The following is a 14,764-nucleotide window of genomic DNA, read 5'->3' as shown; positions in this document are numbered from 1 at the left end:
CCAGTCTTTCTGTTTCCTGATCGAGTAACCAAGCATCTCTTCACAGGTGCCCATTATGGAGGCCTTGAGGGCAGACCAGGCACTGTGGACACTCTGCATCTCTAGTTCACTGGAAGTCGCCAGGTTGGTTGTGAGGCGCTGGCTAAGTAGGGCTTTCTTAGCAGGGTCTGTGTGTGCTCCAGCATTTCTGTTGCCGCCGCTGTTTTGGAGCTACATTGATGGAGGTGACAGAGCGGATTAGGTGGTGGTCAGTCCTGCAGTCATCCGCTCCGGTCATGGCGTGGGTGATGCACACGTCCTTGCGGTCCCTCGCTCGGACGATGACGTAGTCGAGCAGATGCCAGTACTTGGAGCGAGGGTGTTGCCATGAGTCCATGCACTTGTCTTTCTGATAGAACAAGATGTTGGTTATGACAAGACCATGTTCTAAGCATTTCAGCAGGAGGGTAACCATTGGCTTTGACTACCCCTCTGCCGATGACACTGCCCCAGAGGTCTACAGAAATACAAGCTATTGTTTTCATTAAATTGCATGATAGGTACAGTGGTAAAAGCTAGGTTATGGACAGATAACCTACCCATTGCCAGCATGGAGAGAAGAATGTGGAACGATTTTCCAGATCTAGATTTGAAAGAGAGAACGAACAAGATGTTGTGATGGGGATATAGGTTGCTAATGGAAGGATGACCTGGATTGGCCTTCCCTTATATGTACTGTTGCAATCTTATTTTTTGATGCGATGTAGAAGCTAGTTGGATGGTCAGAAGGAACATGGACAACCTTAAAGGAGCAGTATAACATTATTGCAAGTCTGTTCATAAATGAATGGGGCGAAGGGAGAGTGATCAGAAAAAAAAATAGCAAGCTAGATTTCCTGCCCCGGATCAATGTTCAGCAAATGTGCAGTTACTGGCCAAGGACAAGGCCGACTGCGATGGCCTCAGGGTCACTGTCCAGTATCATAAAATGGCTACTTGGATGAGATACTGGAAGGCTGTTGGCACCCATTAAGAGGGGTAAAAGGTATAACATTAGAGGAAAGATAAATTACAGTGAATGGAATCAATTAAAAACTGGCTTTCCAACAGAGTGAATTTTCACTGTTACTATCAAAATCAAGGACAGAATGATCAATTTTAGGCAACTGGTTTCAGTAAAGGGATGATGATTACATAAACACCATCACAAATTACCCTAAACAAGTTGAAGCTCAGGTTACAACTACACATAATTGTAGTCTTTTGTTCCATGAAAATGCTTTAGTCTGCTGGAGTCTGAAGATACAGCAAATCAACCACATCATAAGAACATTTAACTTCTGGCCAGACCACAAAAATGTACTGGAATTTCAGGATATGGTGTTATGAAACATTCCCTTTAATAGCAACATTTCTGATGGGCAAATGCAATGTATGGCATGCCAGAAAGTAACGATATTTGATCCCTGATCTTTGCCAAGTTAGTTAAGCATAAGAAATGTGGCAGTGGGAGTGCTGGATTGTTGGACTGGGGAAGTGTCAAAGTAACTCAAGTTTCTTGCTCCTGATTGTAATACACCAGTGAACAGGATTAGACTTAAGAGCAATATCCACTACATCCAAATTGTCCATCAACACATACTGGCTTAGTTAACACATGAGAATGTATTAGAGAGCTACTGGCACCAGTGATGGAATTTTTAGGATGAAGCAGCTTCAGGTAGCTAGGAGGGAAAAAGTCAAAATTATTGAAAAAAATATGATGAGAAGATCCTGCATGTGCAGATACCACCAATAGCTGCAGCACTATAACGAGTTCTTTGAGATGATGCTATTGGGTTTGAATCTCAAATTCTTACTATGTCGGGAAGCTGTTGGAAAATAGGCTGCACTGTTTGAGAGGGAGTCCAGACAAGCCAACTATCTATAACAGCACATGAAAACATGCTGCAATTTGAGGAAACATTCGTGACAAGCACTTGAAAGCCAACCAAGGGAATTTATACGGCAGTTTGCTTTCCAGTGAACCCGATTGCTTGTTTGTCTTCTTCTGTCCATTCTATCATGATGCGAAGTTACATTGATAAAGCATCTTTAACATAGCGAAATGCATTAAGCAAGCTGTTCTACCACACAGCACGTCAAGACAGAAATCAGCTGCAGCTTTTTCCTCCCCAGTACAAGGGAACAGAAGCCAATTGTAGCACTCCAATTGCTGCCACAACAGAGTCAGCGAACTGAAGCCATATGCTCTGGTTTGAATCTCAAGTCTGTGTTTGGCATTACACTCGAAGAGCATTTATGTCACATGTACTTTTAATACAATTACCATACCCAATGCAGAAGTATGCCTCTGATGCAATCACAAGCCAGGCTTTGAGAAACATACACCATACATTGTTTCATATTGTTATATGAAATAGGTCAGAAGCCTCCCATGGTGTTATGCGTAATAAAGTAACCAATGCTGGCTTCTTGCTTTCATGGAACCAAGGCATAACAGAATGAGTACCTCACTTCCAATTTGAACAAAAGGTGCTGAAGCACAGAGAGGGAACTAGTAAAAGCTTCAGGGAAGCTGCTGGGCCGCATTTGGTCTGGCTCTCACGGTCATTCTGAACAGCTTATTTTTGATTGTGGGTGTTTAAAAACTAATGACAGAATGTGCACCACTATAACCTGGCTGTTGAAAGTAGTCTTGAAGAAAACAATGTACATCTTAAAATGGAGGAATCTCAGAGTAGTAAATGGAGTGAAAACAAGTTCAAAATGTAACCCTTAAGCAATATAAATGTGACTATTAGCTAACTGATCTATTAAAGCTACAAACTTCAAGCATTGACCTAATATATGGCGAGTTAAGGGACCATTGATGACTAAACTGTACAAAATAAAAGGACATGGCCAAGGCAGACACAGGCTTGTCTGTACTTACTGTTCCAATCATGGGCTGTGGACATAGATGCTGAAAAGCCCAGCCATGTGTTTCTGGATGCTATTGGTGAATACCTGTATCGAATCAAAATGCAATCTGCACTAAATCAGATTCAAAACAATCCTACTGAAACATTACTGATAGTGGCTTGATTCCTGCCTGTGCTAGAACAGAGATTAAATCATTTAACAATACTTATATTTTAATGGAATGGAACGTGCTCAAGTTGAGACACAATACTGAGAAGTGAAAAATTTTCCGCACTTTAATTAAAAAAAAACAATACTCAGCATCACAGGGTTTGGGTTGAATTTGAATCTAGGCCCAAGAAATGAAAGACCGTGCTTTGTAACCTCTCTCCATGTAAAAATGTCACACTCAGCAAAACCAGATGGCCAACTGGTTTCAAAAACTGTATTCTAGTTAACAGTTTTAGTTTATGATTGCATTTTAACAAAAGTGACAAGTTTGGTTTTAGCAACTTCAAGAAATAAGTTAAAGACACCACTTTATTTAGTAAGTTTTTTTTTTAAAAAAAGAAAAAGTACACATTTTCCTCATGTAACATAGCCCTTGTGTACAAGACAATACTTTTTAAAAATAAAACTGATCACTTGTCAGACTGAGATGAAATCATTTAACAATATTGGTCAGACTGAGACAGACTCACTACACAGGAGGCACCAACACAGTTTATATTTTCATCCCAGCTGAAATCATAGTGAGCCCAAAATTCATATTGAACCCAGAATTCAATCCTCTAGGCAAGTAGAACACTAAAATTGTGTGTCTAAAACACAAGGGGTATTGTGTTAATTTTATCTCCTTTCAAAGCATAACTCTTGCTGGGATACGACTCCATGGGCACTTTTAGGCATCTTGACCAAGGGACCATCCTACACACAAGAGTCTAAGCAGTGAATGTTGGCCGTTTGCAGGGAGGAAAAAGAAGAAAACCTTCCCACAGATGAGCCTGTTCCTGCCCCCAGACCTCCCCATGTACACAATCCACAAGGGGAAGCAAATCAGAAGTTTGAACACAGGCCAATTTTCCAGTCCCTAGCCAAGAGGCAGTGAAAGCGATTTCAACACTTGATGTCACCCTAGCCGAGACCAGCGAACTCAGCACAGACTAGGAACTGAACTAGGGTATCTTATAGGTCTTTGTCGGTTTTGCATTATATTTGTAAAAAATGTGCCATTCTAGAAGCTTCCAAAAATATAAACCTTATGGAGACAACCAATAAGGAGATACTACACTAGTCCCAGAGATCAAATATTTAGTTTAAAAAGTCTGTGTTTCAGTGGAAATTCTGGAGTCCCATTTCAAATGCCTGTTTAAGATGAGGGGCATTCATGCTCAGGACTGGAACTAAGCTCAGTTCAGGCATCACCATCAAGCTCTCAGGTTGGGTGTACAGTCAGGTCACAGTAAAACTCCCAATATTCTACTCCATCATACCCGGATCGGTTTCAGAAAAGTACCCACGACTACACCAGAGATCCCCCCCGCCCCCCTGATTTCCGCACACCAGTTATCCCAGGTTGGCCTGGTTTGTGTCTGGTTTTTGCCTCTCCCAGGAGATCACATGGCTCCTGTTGGGGTGGAGTGTAGAATGTTTCAGTGTAAGGGGTGTCGCAGTTGTGTGAGGTGGAATGGTTGGGCTGGGTGCTCTTTGCCTTTCCGCCATTGTTCATAGGTTTCTATGCAACCTTCAGGGCCGCTGACTGAGGGCCGTGGGGCTCTGTCGGCCGGCGCGGACACGATGGGCCGCAATGGCCTCCTTCTGTGCTGTAAATTTCTATGTTTCTATCCTGTGAGCTTGCCAATTAATAGGTCCCCTTTTGGAATTTTTGATCATTTTCTCCCCTTTCCTATGCCTATGAGGAAATAAATGGTTGCCAAACTCAATGAAGATAGGCCCCTTACAGATTTGAATCCAAGCCCAAGTGAAATGCACCCAATATTGGAGTCTAATAAAAACAAACCAAAAAAACCCTACATACTATGATGTAAAAAACCTCAAAGCAAACCCCTATCTAAAAGATTGTGGAGAAGCAGCTGACTGATCTTCCATTTAAGTATTTATCGGTTAGGTAGATACATACACATACACATACACATACACAAAGAACAGATAAAAGTGAGATAATAAAACCATGATATTAAAGTGGTCAAGCGAATAAGGGACAGAGAAGGAGACAGTTTCACAGTACTTGGAATGATACTGTAATACCACACCAGGGACAGTTCAGTATTTCAAAAAACCATAGGGTACATTCTTAATGCTGTTTGACTGAGGTGGTGAATGCCACACTGCAGAACTGGTGCGTTTCAGGTAACGTGCCTTGCTTTTGCCGAAGATGGTCTCAAGGTTTGGGGGTTGAATGACACCAAAGAATTTGTCCAGATCAAGAGGGTGGTAATATTGTTTTGTGAGCATTTGCTGCAGTTCTTTACCTGATGACAGAAAAACACATTCCATTACAATTATGGCATGATACACAGGAGCTGAAAAGCTTTGTTCCTCAGATTGAAAATGCAAAATTAATTTTGCCGATTTAGTTGCATTGCTGATTGGGTGGGAGGGAGGGAGGGAGGGAGGAAGTGGAGAATCACATTTGGCCCTGATCAATTGTCCGTACCTGAAGCATCTGTTCCCTGCACAGTGGCCACCTGACCTGTTGAACTTGAACGGTTATGGCCGACAACTGGTTTAGCCATTCACCGCCAGATCTGGCTGCACCACAAAACATCATCGGGTCCTGCTCTCCTCTGCCAAAATCACTCACTATTCCAGAATCATTCTGGAATGTAAAGATAAACCCCAGCTTCTATTCTCTACTGCTAACCGTCTTTTTAAACCCCTCTCCCCAGTCTCCATCCTCACCTCCGACAAGTGTGAGGAGCTCATGGACTTCTTTGTCTCTAAGATTGAGACCATCCATTCGGCCGCCTCTGCCCTTCCTTCCCCTTGCCCACCGGCCAAACTTCCTCCAAGGATGTCCGCTGCCCTAGCCCTGACCCCACATCTTTCTCCAGCTTCTCTCCGAGCACCCTTCATGACCTTTCCGAGCTCATCCTGTCCATGAGACCCGCTTCCTGCTCCCTTGACCCTATTCCCACCAAACTGACCACCCAACTTCCTTTTCTGGCTCCCATTTTAGCCGACATTGTTAACGGTTCTCTCTCCTCAGGTACTGTCCCCCTCTCCCTCAAATCTGCAGTCATTGCCCCTCTCCTCCAAAAACCAAGCCTTCATCTTTCCGTCCTTGCAAAGTATCACCCCATCTCCAACCTCCCTTTCCTCTCCCAAGTCCTTGAATGTTCTGTCGCCTCCCAAATCCGTGCCCATCTTTCCCACAACTCCACGTTTGAATCCCTCCAATCTGGTTTCCGCACCTGCCACAATACCAAAACGGCTCTCAAGTCACAAATGACATCCTTTATGACTGTAACAAAGGCAGATATCCCTCCTGATCCTTCTGGACTTGTCTGCAGCCTTTGACACGGTTGACCACACCATCCTCCTTCAACACCTCTCCACCGTCGTCCAGCTGGGTGGGTCTGCATTCGCCTGGTTCCATTCTTATCTATCTAATTGTAGCCAGAGAATTACCTGCAGCGGCTTCTCTTCCCGCCCCCACATCGTTACCTCTGGTGTCCCCCAAGGATCTATCCTTGGCCCCCTCCTATTTCTCATCTACATGTTGCCCCATGGCGACATCATCTGAAAACACGTCGTCAGTTTCCACATGTACGCTGATGACACCCAGCTCTACCTCTCCACCACTTCTCTCGATCTCTCCACAGTCTCTAAATTGTCAGACTGTTTGTCCCACATCCAGTCCTGGATGAGCAGAAATTTTCTCCAATTGAATATTGGGAAGACTGAAGCCATTGTTTTCGGTCCCCATCACAAACTCTGTTCCCTAGCCACTGACTCCATCCCTCTCTCCAACATCTAAGGCTGACAAGAGACTCCAAAAGCAAGCGCTCTACTTGGAACTCCTACATGGCAAACGAGCCAAAGGTGGGCAGCGGAAACATTACAGGGACACCCTCAAAGCCTCCCTGATAAAGTGCAACATCCCCACTGACACCTGAGAGTCCCTGGCCAAAGACCGCCCTAAGTGGAGGAAGAGCATCCGGGAGGGCGCTGAGCACCTCGAGTCGAATCGCCAAGAGCATGCAGAAAACAAGCGCAGGCAACGGAAGGAGCGTGCGGCAAATCATTTAGTTACTAATGTATGAAAAAGTTTGTGCCAATATGATGAAAAAGATTGGACTCCTTGCACCTGCTGGTGGAGGTGGATGGGTAGGGGAAAGGAGATTTACAGACAGTTGGTAGCAGCGACAGGTTATCTTTGATCTCCAGGATTATTCAAGAGTAGTGGGCCATTTAGAAGGAGAAGAATAAAGTTTGATATGCTCAAGTCTACACCTCTTAGACTTGAGGTAGAAAAGACGGGGGCCATACCAGTGGGAATGACCAGAATGAGAGAGCAAAGGTTTTTCTGGGGACTAAAGCATCAAAAGGAGAGAGGTGAGGGAGTGGTTGAGCAAATAGTCTACTGCAGAAGTAAATGGGAAAAGTGTTGCCACAACAAGCCAAGTGGTCAATGAAATCATTCACAATAAGGTTTCGTTTGAAATGAATGCATTTTCTGGAGGGAAATGCAGTAATCATATTTCAAGAGCTGAAGGGAGTGAGAAGATGCCTTGAGGTGAATCCCCAGAGGGTATGCTGGGCAGGAAGGTCAACAAGATGGAACAGTTGGGAGCTGCTGTCTGTAAGGAGGCAATGATTAGTGCCTTCACAGAATGCCCAGAGAGGCACACAAAATGATGACAGGCTTATTCAAGGATCCATTCAAATCTGTGATGGCAGGAGTGCAAGAGGGCAGCTGAGTAGTGAAGGGTTGGGGACGGAGGTAGAGCCATTATGCCCATCCTCATTAACAAAGTTGCATTTAGTAAGCCAGTATGGATCCAAGCAAGTATTTGGAATAATTTGCAGTACATGTGTGAAGTTAGGTCAATGGCATCCCTACCAGTTTATGCACACATCCCCGGCAACATGCCTCATTTGTTAACCCATAAGTAAACTAGGTTTAAGTCTTTAAACATAACCTTCTTCAATTCCATTTCAACTTTCACTTCCGAGCTATCATTGGGGGTGGTGGAAGGCAAGAGGAGTGTCACCACTTCCCATTTTAAGACATTTGCAACAAGCTGATCTTCCCCACCCTGTTGCATAGTGATTTGGTCTGCAACATGCCCTTCACTGCTCTGTCCTAGTTAATAGTAGACAAAGTAGAATGTGAAAATTGAACAAAATGAGGAAGAATTCAACATTTGAAACTTTCTAAAGAAAATTCATTCTTTGTTGGGGTACAGTTCCAAAGGCACTGAACGTGTGAGCCGAAACAGTATCAACAGCCCAACTGAAGTGCAGGCTGGGCCCAGCTGCATCACCTCCTGTGTGGCCAACCGCAACTGAAATCAGCTAACTCAGCAGACGGCAGGGATCAAGCTTGGTGCCTTATTGATTTTTATGGATCACTGTATAAACTGATTGAGCCATTAAGTGCATAGCTACCACAAGATTTCCTAAAACAATTAATGGTCTCAAAGGTGAAGCCTTTTCCATATAACATCAATTTCTGAGGTGGCAATTGAACATCATGGACGAGCGTTTGAATCTGGAATCAACTGAAATAGTGCAAAAGATCACAAAATTTTAAACACAGAGAGTTATGCCCATTACAACTTACGCTCAAGGTTCTGTGATATTTTACACTGGTTCAAAAGTCAATTCATTTGAAGCAATCCCGGTCTACAAAACTGGCCAGGTCAGCATGGAGGGTTTCTGCCGATTGCACCAATTCAGGGGCAATCATCATATTGTGCCAAGAATTTAAAGTGCATAGGCATCCGTCATCACACTAATGCATTGTTAATGACCTGCAGTTGCAGTGACCAGCAGTCAATTGAAGCCTCACTCAGGTTTGTAAGCTTTCCATTTGCTTTCCAAATGCAACAGATTTTCTTTCTAAATTGATCTGAAGTTAGTCACTTACCACCAGCCCAAGCAGGGATCGGTTTACGTGGCGCTCCCTCGTCATCTGTGGAGTCATCACTGTTCAGGTCCATTCCATAGTTGTCCAGATTTACTTTAGGCAACTTGAGTTTGGGAGTCATAGCATACGACTCTGGGGCAGGAGAGTGCTGAAAAACAAGTCAATCTGTTAAGTCCATAAATTGTTGCATGATCAACAATTCTTAGCGAGATCCCCAGAAGGTATATTCTTCCCCCAGTCATGTGCCTCCCCACTCTCCCAGTTCTGATCTCCTGTGGTCATGTGGAGCCAACAGCATATTGAGCCAGCATCAAGAGTCATGCAAGCAAAGGTCAGTGAAGAGCCTTCAACTATCCCAGCAACAGGATACATGCAGGCTCTGCTTTGCACCTTCCTGTGCAAAGTAGCACAAGTCAATAATAAAACTGTTGCAACAGTCTGAAAGTTATGGGTTCAAGCTCCATTAAAGACTTCAGCACATAAAGAAGCTGTTTCGTTGGGACAGATCCCACTGGCTGGGAGCAATGACCAGGCGAATTGAATAACTAGGGGTGTAGATAGGGCTTTAAACTAAGAAAGGGAGAGAGCTAGTTCAGGCAAGACTAAATTTACAAGTCCGAAGAGAAAAGTCAAGGCTGTAGAGCAGAGTAATGATTTGGGTAAAATCAAAGATTGCATTTGGAAGGGACAGAGCACAGAATAATGGTATAAGGCTTTAGCGACTCAGGCCACATCAGGGAAAAATAGTAAAATGGTAAAATTAAAATGCATGAAGCATTCGTAACAAGATGGATGAATTGAGAGAGAGAGATAAACGAGTACGATCTAGTAGCCATTACTGAGACGTGGCTGCAGTGGATGTAGTATATTTAAATTTTCAGAAGGCATTCGATGAGGTGTTACACAAAAGATTAGAGCTCATGGGATTGGGGGTAATATTAACATGGATTGAGAATTGGTTAACAGACAGAAAACAGTAGGAATAAATGGGTCATTTTCAGGAAGGCAGGGTGTAACTAGTACAAGGATCAGTGCTCAGATGAGGGGACAGAGTGTAATGTATCCCAGTTTGCTGACAATACAAAGCTAGGAGGGAAAGTTAAGTTTTGCGGAGGAAGGTGATAGACTAGTAAATGTTGGTGTTGAGGGATTTGGGGGTCCTTGTACACAAATCACAGAAAGTTAACATGCAGGTACAGCAAGAAGTTAGGAAGGCAAATGGTACGTTAGTCTTTATTGCAAGAGGGTTGGAATACAAGAGTAAGAAAGTCTTGCTGGTATTATATAGGGCTTTGGCAAGACCACACCTGGAGTAATGTGTACAGTTTTCTTCTCCTTACCAAAGGAAGTATTTGCTTGCCTTGGAGGGAATGCAACAAAGGTTTACTAGATTGATTTCTGGGATGAGAGGGCTGTCCTATGAGGAGAGATTGAGTAGAATAGGCCTATATTCTCGAGTTAGAATGAGAGGTGATCTCACTGAAACGTATAAAATTCTTAGAGGGCTTGACAGGGTAGTTGCTGAGAGACTATTTCTCTGGGGTCATAGTCTCAGGATAAGAGATCGGCCATTTAGGACAGAGATGAGGAGAAATGTGTTCACTCCAAAGATGGTGAATCTTTGGAATTATCTACCCCAGAAGGCTGTGGATGCTCAGTCGATGAGTATATTCAAGACTGAGATCAATAGATTTTTGTGCACTAAGGGAATCAAAAGCTTTGAGGAATAGGGGGGGGCACGTGGAGTTGATGTAGAAGTTCAGCCATGATCTTATTGAATGGTGCAGCAGGCTCCAGGGCGATATGGTCTACTCCTGCTCCTATTAGGTTTTAATAATCTAGATGGATACTTCGTACTGAATGAGTGCTGCACTCAGATGCAATGTTTCAAGCAAGATGTTAAATTGAGGTCCCATCTGCCCTCAGGTGGACACAAAATATCACACAGCATTATTCAGAGAGCAGGGGAATTATCCTGGCCAACACTTATCCCTCATTCAACAGCACCAAAAAAAAGTTACTTGGTCATTCATCTTATTGCTGCTTGCAAGATCTTGCTATGTGCAAATTGGCTGCCGCTTTCCCCTATATTGTAACAATGACTATATTTCAAAGTACGCACAGTGGTCATGAAAGGCACCATGTAAATGCAAGGTCTCTGATTTGGGAAGGGAGGAGACTGGGAGAATAAAGGAGATACTGACCACTGTTGTTGCACTCCAGTGCTCCAACACACTTTAATTTAAAATCTGGAGAATTTCACTACAATGCAGAACTGAAATCAACAAGTGTCTCCACAGTCAGTCTCCAACCCCCATCGCTGAAACACTCACATGCACTTCCACAGTCACGTTCAGTATATTTTTGCTGGTGACTTCCTTCTCAGCTTTCCTGTCTTGTTCTTCCTTCCATTTTCTTTCCTCGTCTTCACGAAGTCGCTTCTCATTTTCTTGTCGCTCATGCTCCAGTCTTTCCTGCTCCTTTCTAGTTCTCTCTTTTTCTAAACGTTGCCTTTCCAACTCTGCCAAACGCTGTTCTTCCTACAAATAGGCACATGCAAGTCTTAAGCTCAAAGCTACTGTGTTAGTCAAGCCACATATGTACAGTACAAATACAATTCCCAAAGACGTTAAAAAGCTATTATGATTCAGCCCACCAAATGGGACCCATTTGCTTCAAGCTAGCCAGATCAGCTGAACATGTGACCAGATCACCAAGTGATGCGTAAAAATAGAGATACTAGATTAGACTGAATTCCTTCAGCAAACCTGGCTACATTACACTCGGTCCCTTCATCCAATATAGATTGTAAATAGTGGAGGCCCCAACACTGATCCCTGCGGCACCCCACTAGTTACCGTTTGCCAACCGGAAAATGACCCATTTATCCCGATTCTCTGCTTTCTGTTAGTTAGCCAATCCTCTATCCACGCTAATATATTACCCCCAACCCCGTGAACTTTTATCTTGTGCAGTAACCTCTTGTGGCATCTTATCGAATGCCTTCTGGAAATCCAAATACACCACATCCACTGGTTCCCCCTTATCCACCCTGCTCGTTACATCCTCAAAGAACTCCAGCAAATTTGTCAAACATGATTTCCCTTTCATAAAACCATGCTGACTCTGCTTGATTGAATCATGCTTTTCCAAATGTCCTGCTATGCTTCCTTAATAATGGACTCCAGCATTTTCCCAACGACAGATGTTAGGCTAACTGGTCTACAGTTTCCTGCTTTCTGTCTGCCTCCTTTTTAAAAAAAAAATAGGGGCGTTACATTTGCGGTTTTCCAATCTGCTGGGACTGCCCCAGAATCCAGGGAATTTTGGTAGATTACAACCAATGCATCCACTATCTCTGCAGCCACTTCTTTTAAGAGTTAAGTTCCTCCCTACCTATAACCACCTGATTATCCACTATTGGGATGTTTAGTGTCTTCTACCGTGAAGACTGATACAAAATATTTGTTCAACGTCTCTGCTATTTCCCTGTTCTCCATTCTCAATTTCCCAGTCTCATCCTCCAGAGGACCAACATTTACTTTAACCAGAACTGCACGCAGTACTCCAGCTGCAGCCGAACCAATGTTTTATACAGTTGAAGCATAACCTTCTTGCTCTTGTAGTCCATGCCTCGATGAATAAAGGCAAGTATTCCATATGCCTTATTAACCACCTTATCTACCTGGCCTGCTATCTTTAGGGATCTGTGGACCTGCACTCCAAGGTCCCTTTGTTCCTCTACACTTTTCAGTGTTGTACCATTAAATGTGTATTCCCTGCCTTGTTGGACCTCCCCAAATGCATCACCTCACACTTATCCATCCGGATTGAATTCCCTTTGTCACCGTTCCGCCCACCTGACCCATACATTGATATCTTCCTGCAATCTGCAGCTTACTTCTTAATTATCAACCACACAGCCTATTTTAGCATCATCTGCAAACTTCTTAATTATACCCCCAACATTCAAGTCCAAGTCATTGATATATACCACAAAAAGGGACCCAGCACTGAGCCCTGCAGAGCCCCACTGGAAACATCCTTCCAGTCACAAAAACACCCAGCAACCATGACCCTTTGCTTCCTGCCTCCAAGCCAATTTTGGATCCAACTTGCCACTTTTCCCTGGATCCCATGGGCTTTTACTTTCGTGACCAGTCTGCCATGTGGGACCTGATCAAAAGCTTTGCTAAAATCCATATATACATCATACGCGCGCTGCCCGAGTCGACCCTCCTGGTTACCTTCTCGAAAAATTCAAGCAAGTTAGGTCAGACACGACCTTCCCTTAACAAATCCATGCTGACTGTACTTGATTAATCCATGTCTTTCCAAATGAAGATTTATCCTGTCCCTCAGGATTTTTCCCAATAGTTTTCCCACCACTGAGGTTGGACTGACTGGCCTGTAATTACTTGATCGATCCCTTTCTACCTTTTTAAACAAAAGTACCACATTAGCAGTCCTTCAGTTTTCTGGCACCACACGTGTAGCCAGAGAGGACAGGAAAATGATGGTCAGAGCCTCTGCTATTTCCTCTTTAGCTTCTCTTAACAGCCTGGGATACATTTAATCCAGGCCTGGCGAGTTATCTACTTTCAAAGCTGCTCTACACTCTTTAATACTTCCTCTCTCTGTTTCTTATCAAATATTTCGTACTTGTCCCTCATTGCAAAGTCTGCATCGCCCCTCCCTTTTGTGAAAACAGATGCAAAATATTCATTAAGAATCATACCCACATCATCTGCCTCCACACACAGATTTCCTTTGTGGTCTCTAATAGGCCCCAATCTTTCTTGTTATCCTCTTGTTCTTAATGTATTTATAAAACATCTTTGGGTTTTCCCTGATTTTATTTACCAACATTCTTTCATGTTCTCGCTTTGCTTTCCTGATATATATATATTTTTTTAAATTGCACTCCTGCACTTCTTATACTCCGAGAGTTTCTGCAGTGTTGAGTTCTTGGAATCGGTCATAAGCCTCCCTTTTTTCTTTATCTTACCCTGTATGTCCCTCGACATCCAGGGGGCTCTAGGTTTGTTAGCCCCATCCTTATTTTTTTTTTTTTTAAAAAGGGAACATACTTGCTCTGCATCCTCAGGATCTCCTCCGTGAATGCCTCCCACTGCTCTGACACTGATTTACCAGTAGTCGTTTCCAGTCCACTTTGGCCAAATCCCATCTCAGCAAAATTGGCTTTACCCCAATTGAGAACTTTTATTCCTGGTCCACCATTGTTCTTTTCCATAACTACCCTAAATCTTACTGAATTATGATCACTAGCACCAAAATGCTCTCCCACTGATATCCCTTCCACCTGCCCCTCTTCATTCTCCAAAACCAAGTCCAGAACCGCCCTCTCCCTTGTTAAACTTGTTACATACTGGCTAAAGAAGTTCTCCTGAATGCATTTTAGGAATTCCACACTCTACCATTCACACTGCTTTCCCTCCCACCCCCCGGCCCCAGTTAATATTACTATTTAATTGCTGAAACATACAGTATAGACATTAAGGCCCCAAGTTTCCACACGATAAAAAACGGGCACCCCTCCGAGCTGGGCGCCCATTTTTCGTGCCGAAAACGCCGCCAGAAAAAAAACGCGCGATTCTGGAGATCCCTGCAGCTCCATGTCTCCTTGGCGCGGCGTCCAGGAGGGCGGAGCCTACCACTCGCGCCGATTTTGTAAGTGGGAGGGGGCGGGTACCATTTAAATTAGTTTTTTTCCTGCTGGCAACCCTGCGCGTGCGCGTTGGAGCG

The 14,764-nt window shown here is 43.7% G+C and overlaps 1 protein-coding gene across 3 annotated transcripts in view; it reads right to left on the bottom strand.

The window, feature by feature from the left end:
• Window positions 1-3,206: 3,206 nt before the first annotated feature.
• The window catches only part of LOC139280214 (inner centromere protein A-like), a 42,360-nt gene continuing 30,802 nt past the window's right edge, over window positions 3,207-14,764 (bottom strand). For all 3 annotated transcript variants that reach the window (XM_070899817.1, XM_070899819.1, XM_070899818.1), the window contains 3 exons: window positions 11,332-11,538; window positions 8,999-9,146; window positions 3,207-5,375 (listed from right to left, as the gene is read on the bottom strand). In XM_070899817.1, coding sequence (XP_070755918.1) covers window positions 5,167-5,375; window positions 8,999-9,146; window positions 11,332-11,538 — 564 coding nt within the window. In that variant the 3' untranslated portion in view covers window positions 3,207-5,166. The remainder of the gene's footprint in view (window positions 5,376-8,998; window positions 9,147-11,331; window positions 11,539-14,764) is intronic.

The sequence above is a fragment of the Pristiophorus japonicus genome, chromosome 14 (assembly GCF_044704955.1).
Source record: "Pristiophorus japonicus isolate sPriJap1 chromosome 14, sPriJap1.hap1, whole genome shotgun sequence".
NCBI lineage: Eukaryota > Metazoa > Chordata > Chondrichthyes > Pristiophoridae > Pristiophorus > Pristiophorus japonicus.
This window is presented reverse-complemented; position numbering and strand designations above follow the sequence as displayed.